General features: G+C 36.4%; 1 protein-coding gene across 1 annotated transcript in view; it reads right to left on the reverse strand.

Moving 5' to 3' along the window:
• The window catches only part of IQCM (IQ motif containing M), a 343964-nt gene that overhangs the window by 187954 nt on the left and 140681 nt on the right, over positions 1-15329 (reverse strand). Inside the window, exons 9-10 of the mRNA XM_046657520.1 lie at positions 14064-14262; positions 1302-1446 (exon numbers count right to left, since the gene is read on the reverse strand). Coding sequence (XP_046513476.1) covers positions 1302-1446; positions 14064-14262 — 344 coding nt within the window. The remainder of the gene's footprint in view (positions 1-1301; positions 1447-14063; positions 14263-15329) is intronic.

A 15329-nucleotide genomic window follows, 5' to 3' on the forward strand; every position in this document is an offset into this window, starting at 1 on the left:
TAGAGTTGGGTATTTTCCTTCCCTACGTCAGGTAGGCTCTAATAATACCCCAGCCAGTTAGGCTCTGGTTAACTAGTTTCCCTTGAAGGCAGGGCTTGTTAAGAAAAGAGTACTCTGGCATATTTCAAAATTGTTTCTCAGATATATACTGTGGGAATCTGGTCAAGCTCCTGGAGATAAATATCACAATACAGAGGTGGTCGCTCTATGACTGGATCTTCCTGGAGTTTTTAACACTCAGAATCATCTTCACTGAGCCTCTAGCCATCTGTGAATTACAGTTCATTTTTCCTACCTGGCCCTGGTTCCCACATTAGTTTCTGCTCAAGAGTCTCTGCTCTGGTAAGCTGTGACTCCCTGTATACATGTGTGTCTCTCTCAATCTTGGGGGCAGCAGTTTGCCCTGGGTCCTCCTCTCTCTTATTGATCCAAGAAGAGTTGTTGATTTTTTTAGGCCATTTAGCTTTTTTACCTGTTACAATGGACTTGTGACTTCCAAGCTCCATACATGTGGAAGCAGAAACCAGAATTCCTCATTTATTATTTTCTAATCAAGAAACTGGCTGTAGTATCTATCTTAATCCTAAGCAACACAGAGTTCACTAAATATAATAGAAATCAACATCTCAGAAACTTAAGATATAAATTGAGGAACTAGTTTTGTGGGTAGAATTTGAACACTAATAAGCAACACATAATGGATATCTGTTTTTTAATCTTCTCAGTGTCCATTAGCTGTTCTTCTGTTTTGTAGTTTTACTTGGGGGAGTTACTCCTCCCCCAATGGATATAGCCTCTGTGCAATGCCCAAGTAAAGCTCTCTGACCTCCCATGGCAAAGTATTGGACACATGACTCAAGCTAAACCAATCAAGTGATGTCTTCCTGGAATTTGAATTCAAAGCACGAGAACAAAAGGTCTTAAGGTGATACTAGCTTATCTATCCCCCAGAAGCAAGTAGAGATTGTCCTTTATTTTTTACTCCTTAGATCTCTGAAGCAGCTTAGCTTTGAGTTCTGTCTGAAATCTGATACTTTAGTTATCTTTCCTATATCTTTCTTTTAAATTTCCTTCTTTCTTTGGTTAGCCACGATGAGTTTTCTGGTGCTTATAAACACAGGATCCTAATAAATGAATCCAAATATACAATATGTCACCTTAAAATGCAAATAGCTTACAGCAATATAAAATATGGTCTACCTTTGGTGCCTACGAGTAACTATATGTGAAATATACATAAAATTTCAATGGTTAAATTAATTCCAAACCTAAAATCAAATCAGAAAGTCTGCATCACTTACATTTTTTTCTGTCCATCCATTCCTCTATCTCTGAAAGGTTTATTATTTGTCTTGTCCTCCAGAGACCAAGTCGATATCTAATACGATGAATTAGTCTGCAGTACATGTTTATAACTGCTCTCAAATTTGGCCCATGATACAAAGCCTATAAAATAGCAATATAGACAGTAAAGTTCCTTATATATTTCTGCTATTTACATTTAATCTGATTTTGCCCCTTTCATTTCATCTGTCTCACCCAGTTTCTTAGATTATGGATGTATTTATTAATATTTATTGCATAGGTAGGTTAAATACATGCATTGTGGAGTGAGATAATCTCCCTGAAATTCAGAGAGCTTCATTATGAGTTGCTTTGTCTCAGACATTCATACTTCCCATAGAATAGATGTTTCAATGATGGCTACTGTCACAGAAGTTTCCTGGGTTGGTATCCAGATTTCTACAATATGTAGCCCACCCAGCCAGAAAAAAATAAAAGTTTTATTAAAGCATTATTCTGTTATGGATGATTCTTGACCAAGCTATCCACTCTGAGTCCTCAAATCCTTGTATTTCCTCTGAAAATTGTATATTCACGTCTTTTACCTATTTTTCACTGGACTTTTTCAGGTTTTTCTTGTTGATTTCTAAAAAATCTGAATATTAAAGAAATTAACACTTTTCAGCATGTGTGCAAATTTTGTTTTACCAGTTTACCTTTTAACTGTGACTATATTTTTCTGCATATGAATTTTCTACATTCTACTACAATACACTTTTAAAAATTAGAGTATACAAATTCATCTATTTCAGTTTTTTCTTTTCTAAATAGCCAGTTCCATTTTATTTATTGATTAGATTATTTTTACTTTCTTACATTTTGTAGCTCATTAATTTCTCTACGTATCTTTATTAATCCTTTTTTTTGGGGGGGGGGGGTATTTTCCCATTCTCAACTTCTTGAATTAAAGACTCGATTTATCCATTTTCATTATTTTTTCTTTTTTGGAATGTATTTAAGTTCATGAATTTTCCTCTGAGTCAGTTTTCCTTTGATGTGCTTTGCATACCATTTTACAAGTGATAAAACTGAAGCATAATATCTTTAAGTAACTTTCCCAAGGTCCCATAGCTATTAAGTTGCAGAATTGATTTTAAAACCAAAACAGGGACACTCCAGAGCCTAAACTTTTAATTATACACTATATTCCTCTTAATTTCCTTGAATTTAGTATTTTTCATCCATTCTGTGAATTTTTGTTTTGGTTTTGTTCCTAGTACATTTATTTTTATTATAGTTATGATTGTTCTTGCTCTTGTAATTTATTTTCTGTTTTGTGGGGTTCTTTAAAGGTTGTTTTTATCATTTTATTCACTTAATTTTGTGGTCCTTCTCTGCAATTTTTAAACACCATGTTCAAGACTATATTTCTTAATTTATCAATATTATCAATTAAGTAATATTTCTTGATTTGCCTGAATGAAAAAAATAAACTAGCGTTATTTCACTATTCTCCTTTCTCCTTCCATCTGAATTTTATAAAAATTTAAGCAGATTCTGAATGTTTGCTAATATTTTTCAACATTTAATAACATTTTCCAATGTACATTTTTAATATGCCTTTTGTTCAGTAGGTTCTTGCTAGGTTTTTTTTCTTTTTTGGCCTTTTGCTTTTGGGGATTTTTTAATAATAAACCAGTCTCTTTTGGAGCACTCCCCACCATATGAATTTTAGTGGGAGGCAGAACTCATCTTCTACAATTTGAAGCCACAAAACAGATTCTCATGACTCCAAGCCTCCTCTGTTGCTAGGATGCAGACACATGACAAAGTTTCATCCATTATCTGTACCAGCCCCAGGTTTTTGAATCAAAACTAATAATGCTTTTAAAAGTGAAACAGTAGGGAAACTATTTGTGTGGTAGAGTAACCGTGGCAGCAATATCCATTTTTCAAGGGCAGCATTTGTGGAGGCAGGAAACCCAGGATTCAGTATCTGCATCAGACTCTTTCTGTGCAGGATTTGGCTGGAGTCCTGAGAACTATCTAGTCTTCATCATTCCTTCATGTTTCTGAGCTTAGACTTCTGTCCAATATTTTACTCAAAATCTTTCTGCTTAAATCTGTCAGTAGGTTTCTTTTGCTTATAATTAAGAATCAAGCAATGTTTTAATTGTATCCTTGGAACATGAGAATAAAGGTCCCTGCTTGGAGTGTGCTGCTCAGATGTATGATGGCATCTGCTAAGAAAGCAGAGGCATTGGACAGCCATCAAATCCAATTTGAGTGTCTTTCCCTCTGAACGTAATAAATCCCTTTTTTGAGGACACAACCCGTCTTACGAGTAAACCCTTCTCAGATCTAAGGCGTTCAAAAGGTTGCCTGGGAGGTTTTCACAGTTAAGAAGCTGGGTCAGAGAAAATGACAATGGTCCATCTGTGTGATTCTTATTATAGCATACCTCTCTGCCAGTCTTCCACATAGAAATATGCCTCAGCTACGGTGCTATGTACATTTCAGTATGTAAATCTTTCACCATAATTCTAAACATTTCTTGAGATAGAATTTATCAGAAAAATGTACAAATTCATATTTACAACAGCAGTATGGGAATATAAAAGACTCACTGAAAATTAGTGATGATATTTTTCCAATCCATGTTGACTTAAAGGGTAAATGTATCATATGTATCACACATCAACATTTTTTAAATTTTCAGAATGCATTTTCAGTATGTCTTTTGTTTGATATCACCATATCTTTTTTAAAAAGTAATGAATTAATTGCTTGTTTGAAGAATCCTGCTACCATTTGACACTTAGCGAAAATTAGTTTCTTTGATTACTAGCGAGAGTAGCTTCTTTTCATGTTTACTAGCCATTTATCTCTCTTTCTGTGAAGTACCAGTTCATGTCCTCTACCTTTTTCTCTATGATTATTTTAGTGCTTCTTATCAGTTTATACAAGATCTTTACATGTTGAGTATTTTTAACCTTTGTGCAATATTTCAGCAAATGTTTTTCCACAGTTTAACTTTCTAACTTTTAAAAAATGATGTTATAAACCTATAAACAAAATTTTGACCACATTTATTGATTGAAGTCAAACTTGTCTAAACACTTACATAGGACACTATCCAAAAGAGTATCTATTCAGAAATCTTACAAAAACAAAAAGGAAAAAGATTTTAAGTGACTAAGCCTATACAATAAAGTTGAGCATTCTGAAAAGTCATCTTAGGTGCACACACAGAAACACACAAATATACAAGCCACAAATAACATTAAGTGTGATTTTTCTATTCACTTCCCCATCCACTAAGGAATTAGTTAAGCCCCTAGCCACACACATGTAGTTAAAGGACACCTCTCTCTTGGGTTTGGTTCTTCTCTTTTTCAGGCCTCTTCTCTGTGTCTCCTGCTGTTGTCCCCTATTCTGATCTAAGTCAGAATGATTATTTTTATTATTACCTGAAGCACATGCTCAATCATTCTATCTCTAATTGCTTAGTATAGAGACTGTAAGTAACTACTCTTGGTCAACTGTATCACTAAATCTTGTTTTTCTCTCATACACCTCTGCTAAACATTAGTAGTAGCTCCTGATTGCCAGAGTTGATGCCTCTCTATATGAATGCAGCTTTGGCTCTCCACATCATCCCCCTTACGTAGGCACACTCTGATTGGCTCTGCAGTATCAGAAGGGAGTTTTATCTAGCTTCGGTTTTTGGAAGGACACTCCAATGTCCATGCTGAGCCTGATCTGAGAAAAAACTCAATTTTTAAATAATTATCAGATATTGTTGCTACTAGAATGGCCTAATATTTTAAAGTGTCTGGAGCTAGACAGACTTAGGTTTGATCTTAAAATCTGAATATGCCACTGGAGAGGTGTGTAGCTTTAAACAAGCTATGTTACCTCTCTATGCCTTACTTTTCATAATTACTAAAGATAATTATACAACCTAGAGGAATGGTGCCACTCCAATTCTTCATCACCAACCTCAACTGGGTTCTCAAAGTGGCTTGGAAATTCACTTGTAGTTCTAGGCACCTCTCTTTCTGCCATTTATGTAGAAACTCAGTCTCCTCAAGCATTCAAACTCACCATCTAAATGCTCACTCTCAGCAAATGACCTTGTCCCCTACTTCACCGAGAGGAAGAAGAAATTCTTAGATTATTGCTATCTCAACTTCTTATCACCAAATCTAAAGAGTCAACTGCATCTTCAACCTTCCTTGCTCTTACAACAGAAAAATATGCCTCCTCTTACCTAAGGCTAATCTGTCATGTGTCTTATAAACCCACCCCCTCCATACTTCTTAGCCTTGTAATATGGATTATCCTCATCTCTCTTGTATCATCAACCTTTCCCTCCTATTGGCTTTCTGCAATGAGCACTTAAATATACTTAAGTATTTTCCACCTTAAACTATCCTTCCATAAACCTCACAGTGTCTCATTTTTATCTATTGCAGACGTTTTCACTTCCTTGCTTTCAACACATCACTCTACTGAAACTTACCAAGGTCATCCATGAGCTCATTGTTGCAAAAGACAAAAAATCCTGCATTAGACTCCATTCTTAGCAGTATTAGAGACTACTGACCTAACCCTCTTTTTCATACTGTCTCTGAACTTCCTTGATATAGCATATTCTGGTTTTCTTCTTACCTCTCTGGCTATTGCTTCATTGTTTGTGGAATCATCATCTTCTGCCTTCCCCTTGAACATTGGTCTTTCTCACTCTTACCTTTACATGCTTCTCTCCTTACTCTATATACTCTCCCTAGCAATGACATCAACTCCTATGGCTCCAATTAGTATCCCTAATAATGATTCTCAAATCTATGGATGGAGGCAGAGTACAGGAGGGCATCCTTGGTTAGAGAGCTGAACCAAAATATTTAGAGAAGAGCTTTCAAATTTCACATCCTCTGACCCCAATATGCTATTTATATATCCTTCATCATGTTAAAAATAACTTACTTAAAACCTGTATTAGGTTCCCAATATGTGTCAGGAATATTCTAGACCTTGTGAATGGATTACTGAACAAAAAAGACAAAATTCCTGTCTCAGGGAGTTACAGTCTAATGGAAGGAACAATAATCCAATAAACAAATATGTGTGTGTTAGGGGGCAATAAGTGGTATGAAGAACAATAAGGTGTTTTAAATGGAAAAGGGAATGACCAGAGTGGGTGTTATTTTTTATAGGGTAGTATGAGGCAGGCTATTTGATGATGTAACAATGAACAGAGACCCGAACGAAATAAGAGAGCTATGACGTAAAGAGCTTTCTCAGAGATACAATGAGAATCATTGCTAAGTTGAGTTACTTTTATGGGTGTGAGGGTTTTATATTCTTCCTCAGGTGTGTAAAGGTAGAAAGGAATTTAAGAACAACTGATGAATCCTAATTGTTTCCTTATGGTCCAATTTTCCTTCTGAACTTTGGACCCATATACCCAGCTGCCTCCCAGATATCTCAAAGATTTCCCACAGGCACTTCAAACTCACAGTGTCGAAAATTGGACTCTATCTCCTTTTCTTCCCCACCACCGCTCTTCCTTTTAAGCTCTGTATTTCACAACCATCCATCAGGTTGCCCAAGACAAAAATCAAGGAATCATTCTTGACTCCTCCCTCTCCCTTAGATCCAAATCCAGTCAAATCTAATGTCCTATTTATGGTCTATCTCTCCAGCCCGAACTCAAGCCACCATGATCATGCACTGGATTATTGAAAAAGCATATTAATTGTTCTCCCTCTAATTTTGTCTTCCTTTTCCTCAAATTCATTGCCCAGAGTCAATAATTATTCTAAAATACAAATTATTCACGTCACTGATTTGCTTTAAAGTCATCTGTTCCATGCATGAAGTGCAAAGTATAAACTCCTTAGCATAGTTTTTAATAACATTCTTAATCTGACTCCTGGCTTCAGCTTCCTCTACTGCCACTGTCCTCTCAACCATCCTCCTGCCCCTTAAATATTCTATCTCATCTAAAGCCATTGATATTGTCTTTCCCTGTGCCTACAACAAAACACAACTAGCCCTCATCCTCAAGATCTCAATTTATTGGCATTATTCAACCCCACAGCAGATACAGCCGTTTGGGTTAAATGGTCTTTCTATGTTCTCTAATAGTACTTAAGACTCTTAGTTATCTGCATTTCTCTCTGGACTATATGCTCTATGAGATCACACACCAGGCGAGAAAGTGGACCTAGTACACAGCAACTATTATAAACATTTTAAAAAACTATTCTTAAATAAATCACCATAGTTCTCCTGGTTCCTTGTAGCTAACACATTTATGTAATAAAATTTTCTGTATAAGGTCATCTGTGCCATGGGGGCTATGAACAGGCTTCAGGGTTTTCTTATTGTCTCTGTTTTGTTTTTTGAGATAATGAGGAAATCCCTAACTTACCAAATTTTCAAAGGAATCTGTAACCTCCCAAAGATTAAAGACCACTAACTTATGCATGGGATAGTGATATGATAACCCTAAAATCCTGATTTTCCAGGATTATTCCAATTTTATTTATTCAACAAATATTTATTCAAAGCCAATTCTGAACACTTTTTCTTACTGCCACCACCAGACATTCAAGTGTCCTGGAATTTCAGTATTTTTGGCAAATAGCAACTAGATATCAACTTAAGACTAAAATTTAAATGATAAATATTTAGAGAAAAATGTTGAAATTAAGTAAACTTTTAGAGGCATTACACTGAGGAAAATACTGTTTTTTGTGTCTTTACGATTTTTTTAGATCTTTATTACTTATACCAAAACACATGCAAACAAACAACACAGAGATTTTTAAAAGGTAAAGGACATTTTGAATGGTGGAAATCAATAATGCTGATAGCTAAATGTAGCAATCTCTGTGGTCTCCTTATGACTGGTATGACAATTCAATGCTTCTTCATTATTTCTAAATAAACCCAAACTGGAGCATTTCACAGGAAATGGTGGAAATTGTACAGTCTCTTGAGGTATCTTAAAGTGATGGTTTAGCAGACTTTGTCCACAGCCGCAAGCTCTGAAGTGGCAGCCAAACAATATGACTATAGAAGTTTCCCAGACGAGGGATTGCCACAGTGCTGACAATTACCCAGTGATTTGCTGTACAGCCCCTAGAGCAGAAAGGTCTATCAAGAATTCCCCCAGGGGCCGGCCCCGTGGCCGAGTGGTTAAGTTCACGTGCTCCACTGCAGGTGGCCCAGTGTTTCGTTGATTTGAATCCTGGGCGCGGACACGGCACTGCTCATCAAACCACGCTGAGGCTGCATCCCACGTGCCACAACTAGAAGGACCCACAGCTAAGAATATACAACTATGTACTGGGGGGCTTTGGGGAGAAAAAGTAAAAAAATAAAATCTTAAAAAAAAAAAAAAAGAATTCCCCCAACAGCAACCCTGCACATGGGCACAGTCCTGGAACCTGACTATGTATCCATTACATGACTGCTGCTCTCACATTTCGACAGTAGCAAAACAACATTAACCATATCAATAGAGTAGCCATCCAAGATACAAAGCACCATGCCATGAGGAAATAAAAAAGAAAATCAATGGTCATAACAAATTTTATAAGCAAAGCAAAGTCAACAATCTAGTTTATATTGGCTCTGACCCTGTAAAAGTGCTTCCCATTCTTTACATCTCAAATTCTACCTCCACATAGAAAGTCAACATTTTCTTGTTAGTCTCTCCTTTTCACCATCATTATGGACCCATTCTTGCTCTCTAAGTTTTCTATACTCATTTTTGTCCCAGAGATTATGAACGACTCTATAATTCTCTCCAATAGCAGGAAATTCTATAATTAAATTAAATTGTAAGACAAATATCTTATCATATATATGATATATGTGACATATTTTCTATACTTACATATATCATATACATATGAATCATCAGAGTGCCCTGATAAACGTCTTCAACTATATTTTGTTGAATTAATTTATCAATTCAGTAGATATTTATTGAATACCTACCATATGCCAAACACTATTCTAGGCATTTGAACACAGCAGCAAACAAGACAAAAACAATATAAACATACACAGACAAGTAAATAAACAAGAAAAATAGCAAATAATAAGTGCATATAGTTAAAATGATAGAGACTGCTATAAATATAAAAATAAAGGGTATATACTCCCAAATAAGCCACATAAATTGTAGTGCCCATGACAGACATGTAAACAAAAGATCACAATGTAGAAAACTGAACACAAAAATGACCAAAAGAATGGAGGAATCAGCTCTGCTTGATGGACCAGGGAGGCTGTATAAGTGCATATATTTAAGGAAGATCTTGAAGGATGAGTTGGAGTTTACCAGATTAGGAAGAGTAGTCTAGCCTGAGAGAACAGCATAAAAATGTAAGATAATAGGAAACAACCAGGGAATTAAAAGATTTGGGCTTTGGTAGAGCATAGAGTATTAGTGGGGAAGGGTCATGTGTTGAAGCTGGACAGTGGGCAAGAGCCAGACAACAGAAGTCATGTGTAGTATGTTAGCAAATTCATACTTTATCCTATAGGCAACATCAAAAGACTGTAAGAAATGAAATAAGGTAATCAGAGTGGAATTTCCTCAAGTGCATATGACAAATTAGATGGGAGTAGGAAGAAAGACCAGTTATGAGACTATTGTAGTTTTCCATGAGAGGGTTCATAAATAGAAGCTGCAGAAAGAAATACAGAGAGGAAGAGCAGCACAAGAAACATTACAGAAGTGGTAACCAATTGAATATGGGGGTAAGGAAGTTGAAGGGGTCTAAGAAAACTCCAGGTGTATAGCTTGGACACTGGGTTAGGAATAGGTCATCAAGATAGCCAGCACAGGAAAGGAAGAGCTTTGTGGAGTAAGAAAAGGAGTTCATTTAAGGCTATGTGGAGTTTGGACATTTCAAGTAGGCAATTTAATGCCTGAATCTGGAGCTAGAGAAATAGGTCTGGGATACAGATTTAGATTAGATTAGGGAGCAATCAGCCACAATGTAGTTCAAGCAAATGACGTGTAGAACAAGCATGAGCTTTGGAGTCAAACAAACATGGGTTTGAATTCTAGCTCTGTCACTCACCAGCAGTGTGATTTTGAGAAAATGACTTAATTTCTCTGAGCTTCAATTTCTTCACCTATAAAATGGATATAGCGGCTACCTCATAGAAAGTTTACTGAAAGATTAAGTATAAAGAATGTGTACTTTTTGTCAGAGTTTTACACACATTAACATGTTTGATCATCAGAACTACATATGTACATTATACATACATATTAATTCACGTATAAATATACACAGAGAGATAGGCATATGGATCACCTTCTAACAACATCACTGTGTTCTCAGAGAAATGCATTTGGGGTGCCCACTGCAAGGCATTTGAGAAGGTTCCTCCCAGAAGAGCCAGGAATTTGAGTGGGCACTCCTGATCTATTCTTCTATTTTTATTTGGTTCCCCAAATTCCTTATAGGAGTAAAACTTTAACCCTCAAAGTGAGGACATTTTTGTATTCTTTCAAAGGTTTTCCAGGATCTATCCACTCAGATTCCTTTGCAATTACCCAGCCAAAATAGGTCCTTAGGATTTATTCTGAAAGGCAGATTTTCTATTTATAAAAGTTGTTCAGGTGGATGTGTGTGTTTCTAGTTCTTTTTAAGTTAAATGTTTACACTCTCCAAGAGTAGCCAGGAATGTGAGAAGTGGAGGAAAGCTTTTTCTTCAGGAATGACACCAGCATCATGGCAGAGTGAGCTCTCCCGGCAAGCGCTCGCCTCCACAATACAATGAAAAAGACATTCATACTCCAACAGAGGACAACCATACAACACAAAAGACATCTGAGACACCCACACAGCCATAGGTTGGAGGGTGGAGAGGCAGAAGCCCCCCTCAGAGAAGGTGGAATGGGGTAAGAGAAAACTTCACTCCTTCCCCAAAAGACTGCAATCTGGAACTGCATGTGGTCTCCAAGTGGGAAGGAAGGGGGCAGGGTGAATCCATTTGCAGGAACATCAAAGATCTCAGAGGTCCCTCATCACCTAGGGGAAAGCCCCTACCAAGGTGAAAGCTATCAAGGGAGTGACTTCATCAAGCCAACACCCCAGGAGAGCAGATAGTGAGGGCAGAGAGAGAAAACCCCGAGAGCATGAAGAAGAAAGCACACCTCCCCCCACCTGCCCAGCACCAGCTCCAATGCCTGGGACCCTGATGAAACACACATGGCTCAGAATATACAGCTCTTGACCCCCACCCAGTGACAATAAGTGGTAACTGTGACCAAATAATACCACAATACAAAGGAACAAAGCCATGCCCTCTAGCAATATCAAAAATTACATTAAATCTTCAGATCAGAGAGAAAATTACAAGTACCCAAAAATCAGTCCTGAAGACACAGAAATATGTAATCTAAGTGCAAAGAATTCAAAATAGTTATCAAAAAACTCAACAAGTTAAAAGAGAATGTAGAGAAACAATTCAATAAGTTCAGGAGCTACTTCACAAAAGAGATTGAAACTATAAAGAAGAGCCAATCAGAAATATTGGAGATGAAAGGCACAACAGATGAGATAACACAAAATATGGATTCCCTGAACACTCAAGTGGACATCATAGATGAGCGAATCAGCATAATCAAGGACAGACATATTGAAATGCTCCAGATAGAGGAGGAGAGAGAACTAAGACTAAAAAGAAACAAAGAAAGCCTGAGAGAAATATCCTACTCAATTAGGAAATGCAACATAAGAATTACAGGTATTCCAGAGGAAGAAGAGAAGGAGAATGGAGCAGAAAGTTTGTTCAAAGAAATAATATCAAAGAACTTCCCAAACCTGGGGAAGGAGATGGAAATCCATGTGAAAGACACTATCAGATCTCCTAAATATGTCAATGTAAAAAGACCTACAGCAAGGCATATAGTAGTGAAATTGGCAAAAGTGAATGACAAAGAAAAAATAGTAAGGGCAGCAAGGCAGAAGAAAATAACCTACAAAAAGACCCCTATCAGGTCTTCAGTGGATTTCTCTGCAGAAACCTTACAGCTAGGAGAGACTGGAATGACATATTGAAATCTTTGAAGGACAAAAACTTTCAGCCAAGAACACTCTATCCAGTGAAAATATCCTTCAGATATGAAGGAGAAATAAAAACTTTCGCAGATAAACAAAGCTAAGGTAGTTCATAGCCACAAGACTCCCCTCTACAAGAAATCCTCAAGAAGGCCCTCATACTTGAAAAAAAAAGGGAGAAAGGGGTTATAAAGCACAGATTAAAGAGATAAATAGGTAGACAAAATCAGAAAATTGTAGCTATACATCAGAACAGGTTAGCAAATACTCAAGTATAACATTAAAGATAGAGGGAAGGAAAACATCAAAAACAAAGATAATCTTGTCATTTTAATCACAAACTCACAACACAAGATGGAATAAGATGTGACAAAACAACATAGAAGGGGAAGAGGAGGGGACTGAATCTGTTTAGTCTAAGGAAATAAAAGTCCATCAGAAAATGGGCTCTCTTATCTACGAGATTTTGCATGCAAACCTCAGTGTAACCACTAAACAAATAAGTAGAACAGAGAAACAAATAATAAATAAGGAAAAAACAAAGAAACCCAACATAAAAAAACTACATAACTCAACTGGTAGACCAAAACACATGGATGAGAAACAAAGGAAATGCAGGAGAAACAGAAAACAAGTGATAAAACGGCAGCAATAAGCCCTCATATATTGATAATCACCCAAAATGTAAATGGATTGAATTATCCAATAAAAAGACACAGAGTGGCGAGATGGATTAAAGATCAAGATTCAACAATATGCTGCCTCCAGGAAACACATCTCAGCTCCGATGACAAACACAAGCTCAGGGTGAAGGGATGGAAGACAGTACTCTGGCTAACAGCAAACGAAAGCAGGTGTCACCGTACTTATATCAGACAAAGTGGACTTCAAGATAAGACAGGTAAACAGAGACAAAGAAGGGCAGTATGTGATGATCAAAGGGACACTTCACCAAGAAAACATAACACTTATAAATATCTATGTACCCAACACAGAAGCACCAAAGTAGATAAAGCAACTATTAACAAACCTAAAAGGAGATATTAATAATAACACAATAATAGTAGGGGACCTAAACACTCCACTCACATCAATGGATAGATCATCCAGACAGAAAATCAACAAGGAAACAGTGGAATTAAATGAAAAGCTACACCAGTTGGACTTAATAGACATATATAGAACACTCTATACAAAAACAGCAGAATACACATTCTTCTCAAGTGCTCATGGAACATTCTCAATGATAGAACATATGTTGGGAAACAAGGCATGCCTCAGTAAATTTAAGAAGATTGAAATAATAACAAGCATCTTTTCTGATCGCAATGCTATGAAGCTAGAAAATAATTACAAGGAAAGCTCTTCAGAGGATAAACAGATAGCAAAGGAGAAACGAAATTAGTGCAAAGACAGGTGGTCCTGGCCTAGAGTAAAAGCAGTCTACTTTTGGGTGAAGGATAAGTCAGGCCTTTTGTTCACAGTCTCCAGCTGGACACAATCTGAAACTGTCAGCAGAGTAGACTATTCATCACATTGTCTTAATTCAAAGAAGTTAGACAGAACTTTATTTAGAAAAATCATAGACAAATTGACCAGGTGACTATTCAAAATTTTACTTAATTGAATATACATGAGAAATTTTAAACACATTATAATATTTAACATATACTTTACCTTGATCATTATTCTTCGTAATCTTTTGCGTTCGAGCCACCCTCTGACATATGCCTGCATGATGGTGACCATTTTAACAAATTTTTTGTTAATTATGAATTTATTTCTTTCCCGGAACACCTGGAAGATTTCTATGTGTGGTCCAATTCTTTTAACTTTATTGTCAAGTTTATCACTTTTATTTAGAATAGACTCTGGCCTAAAAATAAAATATAGAACTTTCTTATTATAGTTATTAAGAAGAATAAACATTCCTGAAAAGTCTTAAATTCATTTCAATGATGAATATATGGAAACAGGAAATGTAATTTGTACATAGAATTCATATACATCACCTGAACATGTCAATACAGTTCACCAAAGAGGGTTAAATATGCCAGAATCAATATAACATGTATAAAATTAACCTTCTAAAGAAAGGAAATCCAAAAGAAAGTGAACTTGTCAAAGTTTATCCACAACTATTCAAATGAACGATATAGTACCTAAGGAACACAATATGTTCATGTGACAGATAGAGCAAGTTAGTCAAAATAATTTTCCTGTCCCAGAAATTGTTTTAAACTAAAAACTACTTCAAATTATTTGGCATTGATATTCTGCTTACCAAACATCATCTTAAAAGTAATTCTATGTTTCAAATGCTCTCAACTGAGAGGCATGGGAGAGTATTGGTAAGGTCATGGACTGTAGGATCACAGAAGCTACCAACCATAATGGAGACCATGACAAGCCCTGCAATACTGACATGGCCCTTGCAGTGATGATAAACACGTGAGAAAACTGCAGACTTTCTACCATGAACAGACATTCTGTAACCCTAGTAATCTGCTTTTCTCTTTTATATATCTGTTGTGCTTTTTATACAGTAATCAGTATTTTCAAAGTCTTCCAAAGGTCAAAGTCTAGTTTTCTTGAGGTTCTCAGCATACAAAAGTCCTGTTTTCTTCTTAATCAATTTTTGTTTCTGCATCTTTCACAGCTGAAGTTCCAAAAAGATGCTCAGGTCAATTCATACACCAGAGCTGAGTCTTGAACAAAAAGTGTGCTGTATATAGACCTCTGAATCCTAGGCCCAACTTTCTTGATTCTCAGAGTGAATATCCCTGACTCTGTTTCTGCATTTTTTTTTCTCTGAGTCTGTTGTGATGTCTCCATTAAGCTGGTTCTTGATGAGTCCTGTTCTGTTTTGTATATGGCCATTATTTTTCTTCCCGTGGTGACTGAAATGTTGAGAGTCTGATTTTGATTATTTGACCCAGCCAT

The sequence above is a fragment of the Equus quagga genome, chromosome 3 (assembly GCF_021613505.1).
Source record: "Equus quagga isolate Etosha38 chromosome 3, UCLA_HA_Equagga_1.0, whole genome shotgun sequence".
Taxonomy (NCBI): domain Eukaryota; kingdom Metazoa; phylum Chordata; class Mammalia; order Perissodactyla; family Equidae; genus Equus; species Equus quagga.